The sequence below is a fragment of the Mustela nivalis genome, assembly GCF_964662115.1.
Source record: "Mustela nivalis genome assembly, chromosome: 6".
Taxonomy (NCBI): Eukaryota; Metazoa; Chordata; class Mammalia; order Carnivora; family Mustelidae; genus Mustela; species Mustela nivalis.
In genome coordinates, this window is record NC_139025.1 from 15,679,224 (window position 1) to 15,696,406 (window position 17,183).

Sequence of the window (17,183 nt, forward strand, 5' to 3'; positions counted from 1 at the left end):
AAGGTGTAGCCAATAGAATGTCACTGAAAGTGACATGTATCTCTTCTGGGTCCTTACTTTAAAAGGTATACTTTTAAAAAAATGTTTAAATTAACATATAATATATTATTTGCCCCAGGGGTAGGGATCTGTGAATCACCAGGTTTACACCCTTCACGGCACTCAGCATTGCACTTATCTTCCCCAGTGTCCATAACCCAACCACTCTCTCCCTACCCACTCTAGCCCCGGCAACCCTCCATTTGTTTTGTGAGATTAAGAGTCTCTCATGCTTTGTCTCCCTCCCGATCCCATCTTGTTTTATTTTTTCCTTCCCTAGCCCCCAAACCCTCCACTTTGCCTCTCAACTTCCTCATATCAGGGAGATCATATGATAATTGTCTTTCTCTGATTGACTTATTTCAGCTTAATACCCTCTAGTTCCATCCACATCATCCCAAATGGCAAGATTTCATTTCTTCTGATGGCTGCATAGTATTCTATTGTATATATATATACCACATCTTCTGTATCCATTCATCTGTTGATGGACATCTAGGTTCTTTCCATAGTTTGGCTATTGTGGACATCACTGCTATAAACATTTGGGTGCACGTGCCCCTTCGGGTCATTACGTTTGTATCTTTAGGGTAAATACCCAGTGGTGCGATTGCTGGGTCTTAGGGTAGCTCTATTTTCAACTTTTTGAGGAACCTTCATGCTGTTTTCCAGAGTGGCCGCAGCAGCTTGCATTCCCACCAACAGTGTAGGAGGGTTCCCCTTTCTCTGCATCCTCACCAGCTCTGTCATTTCCTGACTTGTTAATTTTAGCCATTCTGACTGGTGTGAGGTGATATCTCATTGTGGTTTTGATTTGTATTTCCCTGATGCCAAGTGATATGAGCACTTTTTCATGTCTGTTGGCCATCTGGATGTCTTCTTTGCAGAAATGTCTGTTCATGTCCTCTGTCCATTTCTTTTTTTTTTTTTAATTTTTTTAAGATTTTATTTATTTATTTGACGAGAGAGCAAGAGACACAAGCAGGCAGAGCAGCAGAGGCAGAGGGAGAAGCAGGCTCCCCACTGAGCAGGGAGCGATCCCAGCTCTCTGGGACTATGACCTGAGCCAAAGGCAGTCGCTTAACCACCTGAGCCACCCAGGCGCCCCCTCTGTCCATTTCTTGATTGGATTATTTGTTCTTTGGGTGTTGAGTTTGGTAAGTTCTTTATAGATTTCAGATACTAGCCCTTTATCTGATAATGTCATTTGCAAATATCTTGTCCCATTCTTTCAGTTGTCTTTTGGTTTTGTTGACTGTTTCCTTTGCTGTGCAAAAGCTTTTGATCTTGATGAAGTCCCAATAGTTCATTTTTGCCCTTGTTTCCTTTGCCTTTGGTGATGTTTCTAGGAAGAAGTTGCTGCAGCTGTGATCTCCTCAAGGATTTTGATGGATTCCTTTCTCACATTGAGATCTTTCATCCATTTGGAGTCTATTTTTGTGTGTGGTGTAAGGAAATGGTCCAGTTTCATTTTTCTGCATGTGGCTGTCCAATTTTTCCAACACCATTTGCTGAAGAGGCTGTCTTTTTTCCATTGGACGTTCTTTCCTGCTTCATCAAAGATTAGCTGACCATAGAGTTGAGGGTCTATTTCTGGGCTCCCTCTTCTGTTCCACTGATGTATTTGTCTGTTTTTGTGCCTGAACCATATTATCTTGATGATGACAACTTCATAATAGAACTTGAAGTCTAGAATTGTGATGCCAAAAAGGTATGCTTTTTAAAAGGTGTGGTTCCCTAACCCATCTACTTGCTTGCAGGCTAGGTGCAGATTTGATGGCGGGAGCCAGAGTAGCCACTTTGAACCCAGAAATGGAAACTTTATATTGAAGAGGATAACTTCGGGATGATTACCTCTGAACTGTTTAATGAGTGAAAAAATGAACTTTTGTTTCAGCCACTATAGTGTTTCATTGTTATAGCAGCTTAGACTGCATCTTAATTAATACATTAGTTATTCAGTTTAAAGTCATTCCCAATTTCACCCTTGCTCAGAGGGCTTGTGTTTGTTCTCTCTCAAGATCTTTCTGGTGATGTTCTTTTTGCATTTGATCTATACTGCTAAACTCCTTTTTATGCTCCTGTCCTTACGCATATTAGCCTGACAACAGTGGCCCAGGGTAGTGGATGTTTGTTATTGCTTATCCACATCCACTTTTCCTTCCTAACAGCACCTAGACTTTTTTGTTTTGGTTTGGTTTTGAACGTTACATTTTCCCCAGTTGTATGCAATTTCCCCAGTGTTGCATTTTCCACAGTTGTCTGCAGGATTTAGATCAGAGTATCCAGCTCTTTTGCTATAGAAGATAAGGGGAACAGTGGAGACTCTTTCTTCTAGATCCTTTCTCTTACCAGCCCATATATCTGCAAGGGCACCAAGAGGCTAAAGGTTAAAGGAAAAAAAAGAGTTGAACTTTGTTTCTTACAGCATTCAGAATTTTGATGATAGAATAGCTCCTGCCTCAGCTTTGTACTACTTCTAGATCTAGTTAAATGACCTTCTTGTCTATTTTGTTTTTCCCACAGTATCTTTTCAACACATTAAAAAAAAAATTTCAGCTGTTGCTATGGATAACATCAAAAGAACTGTAATGGATACAACCATCTTTAAGTTCCAGGCTTTTCTAAACTGTGATCCATTGGAAATGGTTGGAAGGACTTGCTACATGTTAACTGGGATTACATATAAACACCTCTAGGCTTCTTTAAGACAAAATGAGAACCATAGAGGAGGAGAGTGTAATAGGGAGGAGAAGAAGCACTAACATGGCCAAGGTTATGTGTGACCAGTTTACTCGTAAGTTTAGACATTATCCATCTAAAATCCTGGTTAACTGCCTGCCTAAGGATGCAGAGGTCCAATAGTAGACAATCTGCCTCTAGATCCTGTTGCTTAGAGCAATATGAGCTGCAAGAGCTAACAGAGATTTATATTCCTCAAGATGGTATGTAAGCCATCAGCCAATCAGAATATGACCTCAGACCATTAACCAATCAAATGCCACCTCACCCAGCCCTCACCCAAGTCCCCCTAGCAACAGCAAGAATGAAACATAACAGGAAAGAAGTACAGCTGGGTTATAAACCTAGACCAGAGAAGACTCATGCAAGTTGACTTTGACAGCACTGACAATTAAGAGCTAACCCCCTCTGGAGTCTCCCACACAAAACCTTCTGCATGATTTGTGCTTTAATTCAAACCTTAGCTCATTTTGAAGGAGCACTTTATATTTTTGTTGTTACTTTTTTCAAACTAGATTAATATAATTCATCTCCAAAAACTTGGCCCGGGATTGGTCATATAATGTGAAGTCGCTGTCCCTAAGATGTTTTGAGATCTTCTTTTCAAGAATTTTCTGTCATGGATAGGGGTTCTGTATCCTAAAGATGACTGTGAATTTTTGAAAACTGTGCAGGCTAGAAGTTTTGAGTGGCCAACTATATGTTAGTTCCCTGAGAGTAAGAATGTAGGGGACAGGATTTCCTATAGCATCTAAAACCATTCCCAGTTGGATCTTTATCTTGAAATAATAAGGGGAATGTGGAAGGGCCTGTTTAAACATAGGTGCTGTCTCCCAAGTAGGTGCTGAAAAAACCATGGTTGTTGAGGGGTGGAATAGAGGACAGGACAGCTAGAACCTACCAATGCCAGGTGGAAAAGAAAAAGACAAAGAGAAACCTTCTGCTTCCTTCCATCTAATCTCATCTTTCTCTATGACTTTCCTCCTTCCCACTTTTTTTTAGCTTTTAAAAAATTGTGAAGTACACCACACAAAGTGGAAAGCGCAAAGGATAAACATACAGTTCAGTGAGTTTTAACAAAGCAAATGTTTGTGGAATTACTGTTTGGTTCAAGAAATAGAACATTGTTAGCATTTCAGAAACCCTACTTGTATCCCCTTCTAACCACTACCCTTTCTCTCTCCCCAAAGGCAACCACTAATCTCACTTTTAAAATTATCAGATCAAGAAGCAGAACATTACCAGCAGCTGCCTTTTATGTACCCTTTTAAATCACTATCCCTTCACCCCAAGGGTAACTTCTATCCTGAATTCTAATGTTGCATATCAATTATGTTTGTTTTTGAATTACATATGTGAAAACATATAGTACATACTATTTTTTTTGCCTAGCTTCTTTTGTTCAACATTATGTTTGTGAGATTCACCTGAGTTGTATGTGGTTATAGTTTGTTCATTTTCATTGTTCTTGTATAAATGTATAAATGTACATTTATAAATGTACTTTGTATAAATGTACCACAATTTCATTATACATTCTAGTGGAGGTGCACCTTTGCGTTGTTTTCCAGTTTTCAACCATTACAAATAGTGCTGCTATGAACATTCTTGTACATACTTTCTGTATACCATATACATGCATTTCTCTTCATTATATGCCTAGTGATGGGATTCCTGGGTCGTAGGCTCTGGGTCTTTTCTGCTTTAGTAAGTACTGACAAATAGTTTTTCAGAATTGTTGCCCTAAATTTACACTTCCACCATCAATGTATTAGAATTTCATTTGTTCCACTCTAGCTTGCAGCTGCATAACTCTTATCTTGGTTTTCAGCATCACATGGGCATGGTCTCTGTGTGTCTGTGTCTTCACATGACCACCTTTTTATAAGGACACTACTTGTATTGGATTGGCCCTACTACAATGTGATCTTATCTTAACTAATTACATCTGAACAACCTTATTTCCAGAGAAAGTCACATTCTGAGGTACCGGGGATTAGGACTTAAACATTTGAGGGGTGGGGTGGGACACAATTCAATCCATAACAGATGTGATGGTACTGAACATCTGTTGTTGATCCCAGTGGGAAAACTTCAACTTTTCACAATTCAGTGTGATGTTTTCTGTAGTTTTTAAAAACAAGTACTCTATAAGATTAAGATGTTCCCTTTTATTTCTGGTTTGCTAAAGTTTTTAAAAATTGTGACTGGATGTTGAAATTTGTCAGACACTTTTTCTTCATCTAATGAGACAGTCATCTCATATTCTCCTTTAGGCTCTCACTATAGTAAGTTACATGTATTTTTAATATTTTTCAAAAGAACTTTGATAGAAATATTAAAATTCCAAGTAAGTGGGATTTATGAGTTGGACAATGTTCTGTTTCTCTTTTCTTTCTCTCTTCTCTTTTTGGGAAAAGAAGGGGCACAAGGGCAGGCAGGTATCTGACCTGGCCCTAATGTTCTGTTTCTTGATCAGGGTGCTAGTTACAACAGTGTGATTGGTTTGTGAAATTCACTAACCTGTACACTTATGATGTTTAACTTTATGTATATAAGTTATATGTCAACAAAAAATTAAGAGAAATTCAGCTAAATTCCTATGAGAATGAAAGCTCTTCTGAAAGATACTTAGATGCCCCAATTTCTACTCATATCAGCCTCTTAAGAGAGGTGAAGATCTGGGTTGCTAAGATGGAAGGAAGGTCAAATCTTTAAGTGGTTCACAATTGACACACTGACACACTTAGTATGAGTTAGGTAGTTTTTTTTTTCCCTCTCCCCAGAATTCAGTGTGTAACAGCCTTGTTTTTCAGTGATTCATTCAAGCCAAAGTTGAGTATTATGTTGACAGATTGGATTATTTTCTAGGTCACCCTCGCGGGACAACCTTTGAATCTGGTTTTTGCTATCTTTTCTTTTAGTTGAGATTTTTCAACATGAATTTTTATGCGTTGAGTTATTCTAAAAAATTCCATTCTTCACTTTTAGCAGACGTTATCTTTCATATACCTGTAGGGATTGGTGTAGTCTTACATTCTGTCTTCAAAATGTTTCTATTCTTCACAGTTTTGTTCCCAACTGGATTTTTTTGTTAGAATTGAATTAACTCTACTCATTTAATTTGAGAAGAACTGACATCTCTACAATTTTTCCCTTTTCATTCAGGATCATAGTAAGCCTCTCCATTATTTCAAGTCTAATTTATTCCCCTCGGATATGATTCTGTATGGTTCTGTAGTTTTCTTCATATAAATTCTACATATTTCTTATTAGAGTTATTCCTACTTGCTTCATGTCTTTTTTGTTGTTGTTGAGATTGTTGCTATTGTGAATGGACCCCCCCCCCCTTTTTTTTTTTCATTCAAAAATGAACCTTTGGAGCGATAGGATCTCTACCAACCCTTTCAGCGGTGAGACTCTATGGTTCCTTGGTTCTATGAGAATATTCTACTCGCACGTCCATTATCCGAACCTGAAGGAAGATGGCAACCGAGAGTCACTAAGCAAAGGGTCGCTCTATCTCGCCTTTGTTCTCCTCTCGGTGGCTACTGCGCAGGCGTAGTCGCTCCAGTGCCGTCCCCGCCTTCCCGGTCGCGGGCCCAGTTCGGTAGCGCCGGCGCACTGGCGCGCTCCGTTTACACGCTCCGGGGCCTGTAGGCGCCGCGAGTTCCGGCTGTCGCCGTCGCCGCCGCAGCTCCTGGAGGTCGGTTGCGACGAGTAACGGCGCCGGGACGAGCCCTGCGCCGCCTTCTCCGATATGTACCCGAATTGGGGCCGGTATGGCGGGAGCAGCCACTATCCGCCGCCGCCGGTCCCGCCGCCGCCACCGCCGGTGGCGCTTCCTGAGGCCTCGCCGGGGCCCGGGTACTCGAGCTCGACGACTCCGGCGGCCCCCTCCTCCTCGGGCTTCATGAGCTTCCGCGAGCAGCACCTGGCGCAGCTCCAGCAGCTGCAGCAGATGCACCAGAAGCAAATGCAGTGCGTGCTCCAGCCCCATCACCTTCCTCCGCCCCCCCTGCCGCCCCCGCCGGTGATGCCGGGGGGCGGCTACGGGGACTGGCAGCCACCGCCGCCACCGATGCCCCCGCCGCCTGGGCCGGCCCTCAGCTATCAGAAGCAGCAGCAGTACAAACACCAGATGCTCCACCACCAACGAGATGGGTCTCCTGGTTTGGTTCCCATGGAGCTGGATTCCCCCCCTGAATCTCCCCCTGTACCGCCGGGATCTTATATGCCCCCTTCTCAGTCTTACATGCCCCCACCTCAGCCGCCACCCTCGTACTACCCCCCGGCCTCGTCTCAGCCCTACCTACCTCCCGCTCAGCCGTCCCCTTCTCAGTCCCCACCTTCCCAATCCTACCTGGCGCCCACCCCTTCTTATTCTTCCTCTTCCTCCTCCTCGCAATCCTATTTGAGCCATTCCCAGTCCTACTTGCCCTCCTCTCAGGCATCTCCTTCCCGCCCCTCCCAGGGCCATTCTAAATCCCAGCTACTAGCTCCACCACCACCGTCCGCCCCTTCTGGGAATAAGACAACTGTCCAGCAAGAGCCTTTGGAGAGTGGGGCCAAGAACAAGAGTGCTGAACAGCAAGCTGCCCCAGAGCCAGATCCCTCCACAATGACTCCACAGGTAAGAAAGCATCTGCCTGAGCCGCATCTTTCATCTAGAGGGCCCTAAGTGAGCAGGCCTCAGGGCTTTAACCTGTGCTTAGGCTAATTCCAACACAATGAATAGCTAATTTACACTCCAAAGGATTCCTTACGCGTCAAGTCTGACATCTCTGCTTTTCAAGTAGCTAAATGTGGATTATTAAAAGAACAGGGTTTGAGGATGTTTCTGAAAACCACAGAGTAGTGGGGTGGCTGAAGAATTACCAATTACCAATTACTTTGGTTCCCTTTGACCCACCTCCTAGATTTTGTTGCTTTTACAAAGAGCACTTTCTTTTAAAATTGTATTTTAACCTCAAATTTCCATTTGAGAGGCAGCATAAAAAAGAAGTTTCCCAAAGGCTGTTACTTGAAATGTATACAAACCTTATGACTAGGTAGCTTCTTTAAAAAGTTATTCAGGGGCCACTGATAGCTGTCAGCTTCGCGAATTCCAAATGTTAGCAAATGAGGAATGGAAATCTTATTCTTACCAGGAGTGTCTAATTATGTGTATACGTGGGTATGCGATACATAAGAAGTCTCTTCGCCTTTGACCATTTGGGAGTCTCTTGGTTATTTTAAGGAATGGACCCATTCGTCCTTTTCCCAAATCACTTAAAGCAAGCTTTAAGACATAACCATTTTGCTGCAATGCATTGTTACCATTCGCTCCAGAGTAACTGCCTTGGAATTTGGCCAAGGTGAAGAAAAGTTACTGATATATCTTCCTCCATGAGAGAGTCATTTCTATAAACTTCTGTTTTAAGTGATGCTTCCTACAGAGCAGTCACAGATGGACAGGATAGCAGTAACAAATGAATTTCTCCCTTAAGAAAGAAGATAGAACTAAAGTGGAGTAAATAACTTGTTAATGATTTCTTACAATAGACACTTCTAGCAATTACTAATCTACCTTAGATTCCCTAATGAAAAGAGAGTCTTAGTCTGCAAGCTCAGATTTACATATAAAAGATTTCCAGAAGATAGGGATGTGGTGCTTTAATGGTTTGCCATTAGAAATTAAGAACACAAGTTGTTTTAAGTAAGCAAGATGTTGTGCTTGACACATCAGGAGAAGACACTTGTGATATTGGAGTAAAATAGGAGAATAAGAGATTCTTTGGGCTTACACCATCCCATTAGGTTATTTTCCCCAGATTCCTCTGTTCTAGAGAAGAAATTTCTGTCCCCATTCCCAACCCATTCTGAAATTCCCATTGTTTTTGTTGTCAAAACACTATCGGAGTTAGTCCATGCAAAAGTACAACATCCATTTTCTCCTCTCTACTAGACTTTTTCTGGCTTTCTGAGAGACAAATGAATTGTTTTTGGAGGGTGGGGAGGAGGAATCAGACCCATCTTTAATACAAAAACATGAGCATTGGTTTGCTGGTTTTGCTTTTCTGCCTTTACACCCTTGTCTGTATTGAACTTCTTTCAGTGCTTTGCGTATTCATTGCCTGCAATTCTTTGGTGAGAGCCAGAAAAAAAGAGTGGAAGATGAGGCTTGAGAAGTGTAGGAGGCAGACCAAGAAGGGCCTCATAAGCTTGTTTAGGTTTTCTTACCTCTGTCTAGAAATCACCCCAAGTTTCTCAACCCTCTCTCCCTGCCTTAATTGTATTATTTTCAAGGTACATCTCAAATATCAGGGTCTCTGTGAAGCCATCCCTGACTCACCCATCTGGTTGGTTGGTTTTCAGATTTTAAGTCCCTTGCAGACAGGGACCATCTCACTCATCTTTTTATCCTCTGTAGCACCTAGGACAGTGCCCTGCAAACTGTAGACTCTGCATGGAGATTTGTTGAATAAGCTACAAGAGTTGTCATGTTCTAGACTTAGGATACTTTGGCTTATTAGATTACACAGGTTTTCTTCATGCCAGTACTGATCTCTGACAAAGAACCCTTCTGCAAATTTATTATTCTTTGGTTCGTATTTTATTTTTGGAATATGTCATTAGAAATTTTGATGGCGAAAGATTACAAACACCCCCAAAAGTAGAGAAAATGATATGGTTTCTTCTTTAAACCCGTCATTCAGATTCAAAAACTGTCAAGATTTTATCATTTTATCATGTTTACTTGACCTGTGCCTTTTTTTTATTGCTGCTGAAATATTTTAAAGCAAATCTTAGATGTCATGTCATGTCATCTCTACATTCTTAGTCATCTTTTTAAAAAATGGACCTTTTCGGAGCGCCTGGGTGGCTCAGCTATTAAGTGGTTGCCTTTGGCTCAGGTCATGATCCCAGGGTCCTGAGATCAAGCCCCACATCGGGCTCCCTGCTCAGTGGGAAGCCTTCTTCTCCCTCTCTCACTCCTTCTGCTTGTGTTCCCTCTCTTGTTGTGTCTCTTTCTGTCAAATAAATAAATAAAATCTTTTTTTTTTTTAATGGACTTTTCCTTAGGTAAATACATTATAACACCTACAAAATGTAACAACAGTTTCTTTGTATCATCTAATACCTGACCCATTCAGACTTCCCCTATTGTCTCATCATACTAATTAAAAAAAATTTCTTGGTATCATCCATATTAAAATTCCCCAGTGAACTCAGTCATGCTTTAATGGTTTATTCAGATCAGAATCCAATACAGACATTGTGAAGTAGGATCATTCTTTGTCATGGAAGGCAGTCCTGTGCATTGTAAGATGTTTAGCAGCACCTCTGTCCTGTAACTACTAGATGTTGGTAGCAGCCTACAGTGGGAAATGAAAGTTTCCACACATTGCCAAATATCCCTTGGGGGTTAAAATCACCCTCAGTTAAGAACGCCTCATCTAGATTAGTCTCTCCTATTCTCTTTCTATCCCATGCCATTGGGATAGATGAGAAATCTGTCTCACTTGTTCTGCAGAATGTCCCACATTCTGGATTTGCCTGCTTTCTCTTGGTTTCTTATCATTTGACTTGTCCCATTCCCTTTCACGTTTCTGGTAAACTCTGAAGGCTTAGATTTAAGTTCACATTTCTTTTGGCAAGTGAACTTCATGAGGGTGGTGCTGTGTACTTCATTTGCATCTCATGAAGAGACACACAGTGCTTGGTTGTCCCACTATTATTGGAACCAAGATTGATCAGGGGTTAATAGTCTAGTCCCTCCATTGTCCCGTCAGTTTTGCCTCTAATGTTCCATCTGGTGATTCATCCGCTGATAGTCTTTGCCTGAGTAAATTAGTTCTTCACTGAAAGTTATTACATGGTGACTTTGTCTTGCCGTTTCTTCTACATTTACTATATGGAATTCTGTAAAGAAAAACTTTCATGAACTAGAACTATTTTATTGGAAATACAGTTGGTATAGGAAAGGTAGGATAAGTGCTTAATAGTCTTCTATTTAATGTCTAGTTTTCAGGATAAAGCATTGATGATTTAATGCAATGTGTATTTTTGAAGAATTAATTTTTCTATGTGTTTAAGGGACTGGCTAGGTAGAGTGCATACTAGCCTTTTTTTCATAACTTGTGACTTTTTTAATCCTTTTATTCTCAAAATTTAAGCTGTTGACTTGGATTAGAATTTTAGTCACTTATTTTTTTTTATTTTTTAAAGATTTTATTTATTTATTTGACAGAGAGACACAGTGAGAGAGGGAACACTAGCAGGGGGAGTTGGAGAGGGAAAAGCAGGCTTCCTGCTGAGCAGGGAGCCCAATGTGGGGCTCGATCCCAGAACTCTGGGATCATGACCTGAGCTGAAGGCAGCCGCTTAACGGATGAGCCACCCAGGTGCTCCAGTCATTTATTTAATATTCATGTATTTATTGAGTAGCAGTTATGTGCCAAGTGCTGTGCTTAGTTTAGTACCAGAGATTAAATAGTGAAGAAAGTAAGACATGGCATTTGCCCTCAATGACTCGTCCCAATGGGAAGAACAAGACATTTAATAAGTAATTAAGAGGAGTACAAGGTGCTGTGGGATTATAAAATACACAGTATCACTAGCCTGTTCCATGAGGAATGGGAAAGGGTCGGGGTTTTTTGTTTTGTTTTGTTTTCTGGTCTTAAGCTCACCATTATATTTGCAGTGTCTTGCTCAGGGTCTAGCATGTAGTAGGTGAGAAACAAATATTTTTTAAGTGATTGAATATGGTTGAGAGCTAACACCTAATTGAAGAGGCCTCCCTTTGAAGTGATATTTAAGTGAAACTTGAAGAACAAGTAGGAATTAACCAGATAGCATTCAAAGTAAGGCTTACTGAAAGCCCAGGGTAAGGGTGGTAGACAGAAACCAGGTCGGGAGGGCCTATGAGGACTTTCAGGCAGTAGGAAGCCATTGAAGGATTTTGTATAGTTGAATATGACAGATGGGCATTTTTGAAAGCTCATTGTGTTTGCTGTCTGGAGAGTGAAACTGAGAAGAGCAAGGGTGACTTAGAGACAATACTTAAAATAATCCAGGCAAGAGATAATAGAGTCTTGGACTTGGATAGTTATACTGGAGATGGAGAGGAGTGGAAAGACTGGAGAAATATTTGTGCGCTAGAATCTAATTGGAGATCTGAGTAGTAGTAGAGAGGGAGGTGTCAAGGAGGATTCCTGAGTTTCTGGAGTCGACTGCCGGGTAGATAGTGGTCCCATTTACTAATAAAATAGGAAAACCTGGAAGAGGAGGAAGAACAGGTCTGGGAATGATGTGAAAGAGTGAGTGTAGTTTTAGACCTACTGAGTTTGAGGTCCGTGAGCCACATGATTCCAATGGAGATGTTCAATTGAGAGTTAGGTACAGGTCTGGAGTCTAGAAGTGAGATCTTGAGACACGAAAGAGTTGTGAGTCATCAGCATAAAAATGGTATTTGGGGCACAGAAATAGAGGAGGTCTCCTGAGGAGTGTGTGTAGAGTAAGGATAGAGTTTAAAGGACTTTGAGCCTAGTCCCGCAGAATCTCGGTATCCACGGAAACCAACAGAAGAAAGACCAAACGGGTAGGTGGAAAGTCAGGACAGTGCAGTCCCACAGAAGTACAAAGAAGACTGTTTCTAGGAAGAGGGAGTGGTCAGCTGTGTCACTACCACTGAGAGGTCAAGCAAGATAAAGACTGTGAGTTATCTTTTGCATTTACTGACATGTAGATTATTGTTGACCTTGGCAGGAGCAGTTTCATAGTGACTGAAGCCATATTGCATTGATTTGAGGAGTGATGGAAGGTGAGGAAATGGGGATGGTGAGTATAGACAACTCTTTCAAGAAGTTTGACTGAAGGAGAGAGAGAGAGAATGAGGGCAGGAGCTGGAGGAAGAGGTGAAGTAAAGGCGCCTTCTTTTTTAGTTCTGATTTTTTTTTAGATGGGACTAAGATTATCTGGTGACCTTAATTCCTGGAGTGGAATGTGAACCTCAAAAGTATTAAAAATAAATATGTTTTAAATAAGACTAAAAAATGGAAAACCATTATTTTGCCAGATTTCTCCCCACCCCTTGCTTTAGGATGTAGGACATAGTACATTTAGTGTTACAGGCATTGATAATAACCTGGATAGGAAAGGCAACCTTCTGAAATTATCTCTAAAACATCTCTCTCTCTCTCTTTCTTTCTCCCTCTCTGTCTCTTCCCTTCCTGCCCCACCTCACACATTCTCTGCTTTATATTTCCCTGGAAAATCATTTAGTACCTAGTTCATTACTGTACTGGTAGCAAGTGGTTAGTAAATGCTTGCTGAATAAATTAGCTTCTTTTTGATAGTGATATTTTTGACAAATAATTCTTACATCCTTTTGAACTCTCTTCGTTCAATCTCTTTTTGAATGTGACATATGCAGTGATTTTCCTCTATCTGTGAACTAGCATCCCATGTAAGATTGAGTTGTCTGATACGATGGGACAGTTAGAAAAAGTGGCTACTAGTTTGGCTTTGGCTTCATTAGTAAGTCCAAGCAGGTTTTATTTCTTTCTAAAATAGAGATAAGTCACATTTCTCTTGGGGTCACTGAAGACATGTCTGAATGATGCTCATCTGTAGAGCTTTAAAAATGTGCTGAAGCCAGGTCCTAGGACTGACTTAGATCTAGTTACTCTGCTTCTTGGGTTCATATGAAATAGAAATTAACCTACAGTGCTACTGTCAGCAAATCAACAAGTACTCGAGCTCCTAATAAGGTTCTTAATCTTAGACTAGGTCTTAGACAAAGATGGGAAGCATTGACAGTTAGGTGGGTACATACAAATTGATCAAGAATCTAGATCTGTACAGTCTTCCATGTCTGTAGCCATTGGCTTCTGGTTTATGAAAGATGGTTTGCATCTTTGTGTATCTTTTAGTGATGCTTTCAAAGCAACTAAAAACAAGGGAAACTTTTAACTTTTACTTGAAAGAGACTAAGTTTATTAATTTTTTTAAGCTGAAAGATAAGCCTGTTGCTTTTTTCATAAAAGAGTGGAAGACATTGAAAATGTTTTAATGGTACATTATTGTCAACTATCATGGTCAGTGTGCTGTGTTTTTTTTTTTTTTAATGTTCAGTAGGAAAAATAATTATTTTTCTGGAGCTGATGATTATGTACATGGTAATTAAAAACATAATAGTAGCTCATTCATGACCGAGACTTCAAGATGTAGGTAGTGAGATGGAATTTATTCCTCTCAATAGTTTGAAGCAAGTTTCAGGTCATAGAAATGAGTGGAAAGGAAGTCTTCAGTTGATCAATAACCCTTTAGTGACATTCTCCTGTGCTCTAGCACTATGCTTAAGCACCAGGTAGGATATAAGAAAAGCATGAGACATCTCTCTCCCAAGAAAATAACATTCTGTGACTGAAAAAACAGATAATAAAACAGTGAATCTAAGCAAAATGAATCCACTCAACACAGGTACCCAAAGTTTATGTAAAAAGTAAAAAATTTGATTTGGGACACAATCTTAAAAAACAAAGCCCCAAATCATAAGGGATAGCTGAGTCTTAGAATGAACAAAGAATAGTGTTGATTTGGTTTCTGTACTATAATTTTTAGTTATAATACCAACACAGTTAATATGGCAGCATTACATGTTGTCTTTATTTTGGTTTTGGATATATTGAAAAAGAAAGTAGAGATTTATTAGTTTTCCTAGGGGCTGTTTTCAGATTTTGATATTCATATTCTCTTTTGCAATTTTTATTATAAAAAATGTTTTGGTTGTTAACTGACAGGACTTCTGCTAGATCCTCAGCTGTCAGTAATGGGTTCCAAAGTTCTCCAACATCACTTTCATAAAATCCTACATCTTTATAATTGTAGTAGAAATACATGCTGTTTTTAATTATGGAAGTATAAAGGGTAGTACATGTGTGAATATTTTAGTGTTATGACAACTCTTTTCTGTATGCAACCTTGTAACCATAGGGAATTATATAATAAGTACTGGGAAAATGAAGATCCTGTAGTTAGGTCTGAGTGGTGAGATTTTTTAATTGATTTTAATTAATTAGTTATTGCTTATTTGTACAGTCTATTCTCCTTATTTTGAGGTATTTGTGTTCCATAAAGTTGCCAAGAACATTGAATTAGTGAATACTAAACCATTGCTCCCAGGGGGAAATACAGGGTTAGGTTCCTGTGAGCCTTTGGTGTCATTTTAATCAACCAGTTAATACATAACCTTGTTTTACATGTGTTCCTGTTTAATGACACCTTATTTAATATACTTTGTTGATTCATTAACATTGAACTCACAGCCAACAGCATAACACATGTCTGAATGAAATTTATCTAACACACAGGTTTTCTGTGTGAAGCACGTCACAGCTTCCTTGCACTTAGGAACACCAGACCGCATACCACACTATGCTTGCAGTCATTTTAAACAGCAAAGTCACCAACAAAAAGCATAGAAATCTGAAAAATGTGGTCCTAAATAGACCATGAAAAGGACACTTATTTACAGTATGAGAGCGAAACAAAAAGGCAGAGCATGGCCTTGTTCTGCCACAGCAGGAAATGTGCAAGTCTGGCGACTCAGAATTTTCAGTGCTCTATTACGCATGTCCACAAATGACACCAGAGTTTCCCAAGTATTGATTTTGGAGTTAGAAATAAACTTTAGCAAGTAGGCATATTTGCAAATATAGACTCCATAAATAATGAGGATCAGCTGTATTTTCTAATTATTTCTGCATTAGATTAGTTACTGTTGTAACGTTTTTCAAGTGGACACACAAAACAAGCTTCCGGAAAGTTAAATTACAGTATAATTTGGAGAACAAAGCTGAGTCTTTTAAAATAAATAGTATTCTAAAACACAGTATATTCTCATTTATGTGTATATAGCGGGCATACAGCAGGTGTTCAAAAGAGGGACGAGCACTGGAGGAAAGAGAAGGCAAAGAAGAGACAGAACTATTTGGTTGTGTTCATTAATGATGAGACTCCTTGGATAAATCTGCACCAGCCAATGGCAGGTTAAAAATAAGCAGCTGTGAATACTGAAAGGATTTCCTCTGAGCATTTATCAAAAAGACTGCTCTTACTTCCAAAAGTATGTGTGCTAAAAGAGTAGAGAAGTATGTTGAATTAATATATATGGTGTAACTTGAATGTATATAATTGGGGGAGGAATTGAAAGATCATGTTTACTTATTTGCCTTTCTCAGTCCAGCTTTGCCTTTTCTTACATACAGACATGTGACCACAAATACAAACGCAGGTCTCTGTCAACACCAAGTTGCAAATATATAGGATTTTCAACTAAAATTTTTAAAAATGCCCTCTGTTGTAGGAACAGCAGCAGTATTGGTATCGGCAGCACCTGCTTAGTTTGCAGCAGAGGACAAAAGTGCACTTGCCAGGACACAAAAAAGGTCCCGTCATAGCAAAGGATGCCCCTGAGCCAGTAAAAGAAGAAGTTACAGTACCTGCCGCCAGTCAAGCACCAGAACCCTCTTCGTCCGATGAGCCCCCATTGCCACCACCTAATGAGGAGGTACCGCCTCCTCTCCCACCTGAGGAACCCCAGGTAACCATAAAATTAATTATTTGCTGTTTAAGAAATTGTTTAGCTTTTTCCTGATTCTTTTGTATATACTTTTGTCAAATGAATATATGTTTTTCTGTGTGTGTATTTTTTTTTTTAAACATGCAAAATTCCGATATGGGAAAATTGGATAAATGCCTGATTGGGTTTAGAAAAGGCATTTTTCTGATGGTTGAAGTGAGTGAAGAATTAGACACTCTTCTGTACTGAGGCTCTCTAAGCGCTAAAAGGATGCCCGGGAGCTGTCACACTGGCAGCCAGGGCAGCCATTAGGAGCTGCGGTGTCTGTTGTTCAGCTGCCCCAGCGGCAGGGGAGGCGCTGTCCCTTGCGGGTGGTGGGGACTCTGCACAAGTTGGTTAGCCATTCCGTGCTGCAGTTTCCTCATCTGCAAAATGGGTATAACAGTGGCTATCTTACAGAGCTGTTGAAGCATTCAGTGTGATCATCCTTGTCACTGAACATAACACAGGGAAAGTTCTCACTTTGGTCCAAAGATATTTGTTCTCCCAAGAGCCTGTGTGGAAACTTTACTGAGCTGTAATGATGACATTGTAATCTCTTAGTTGAAAGTGGCTAATGTGAAAAAGAAAAAGGTCTCTCTTTTTTTTTTTTTTTATTTGACAGAGATCACAAGTAGGCAGAGAAGCAGGCAGAGAGAGGGGGAAGCAGGCTCCCCACTGAGCAGAGAGCCTGATGCAGGGCTTGATCCCAGAATCCTGGGATCATGACCCAAGCCCAAGGCAGAGGCTTTAACCCACTGAGCCACCCAGGCACCCCAAAGGTTTCTTATAGAGT

General features: G+C 40.3%; 2 protein-coding genes across 5 annotated transcripts in view; one reads left to right on the forward strand and one right to left on the reverse strand.

The window, feature by feature from the left end:
• Positions 1–17,183, reverse strand: part of LOC309866087 (acylphosphatase-1) — a 372,899-nt gene that overhangs the window by 82,684 nt on the left and 273,032 nt on the right. The window lies entirely within an intron of this gene.
• YLPM1 (YLP motif containing 1) overlaps positions 6,345–17,183 on the forward strand; it is a 75,863-nt gene continuing 65,024 nt past the window's right edge. For 3 of the 4 annotated variants that reach the window (XR_014312411.1, XM_082733371.1, XM_082733372.1), the window contains exons 1-2: positions 6,345–7,414; positions 16,133–16,369. Coding sequence is in view for 2 of the 4 variants with exons in the window: in XM_082733371.1 (XP_082589497.1) it covers positions 6,542–7,414; positions 16,133–16,369 (1,110 nt within the window). In the remaining 2 variants the exon portion in view is untranslated. The remainder of the gene's footprint in view (positions 7,415–16,132; positions 16,370–17,183) is intronic. The other variant, XR_014312412.1, reaches the window with a different exon arrangement.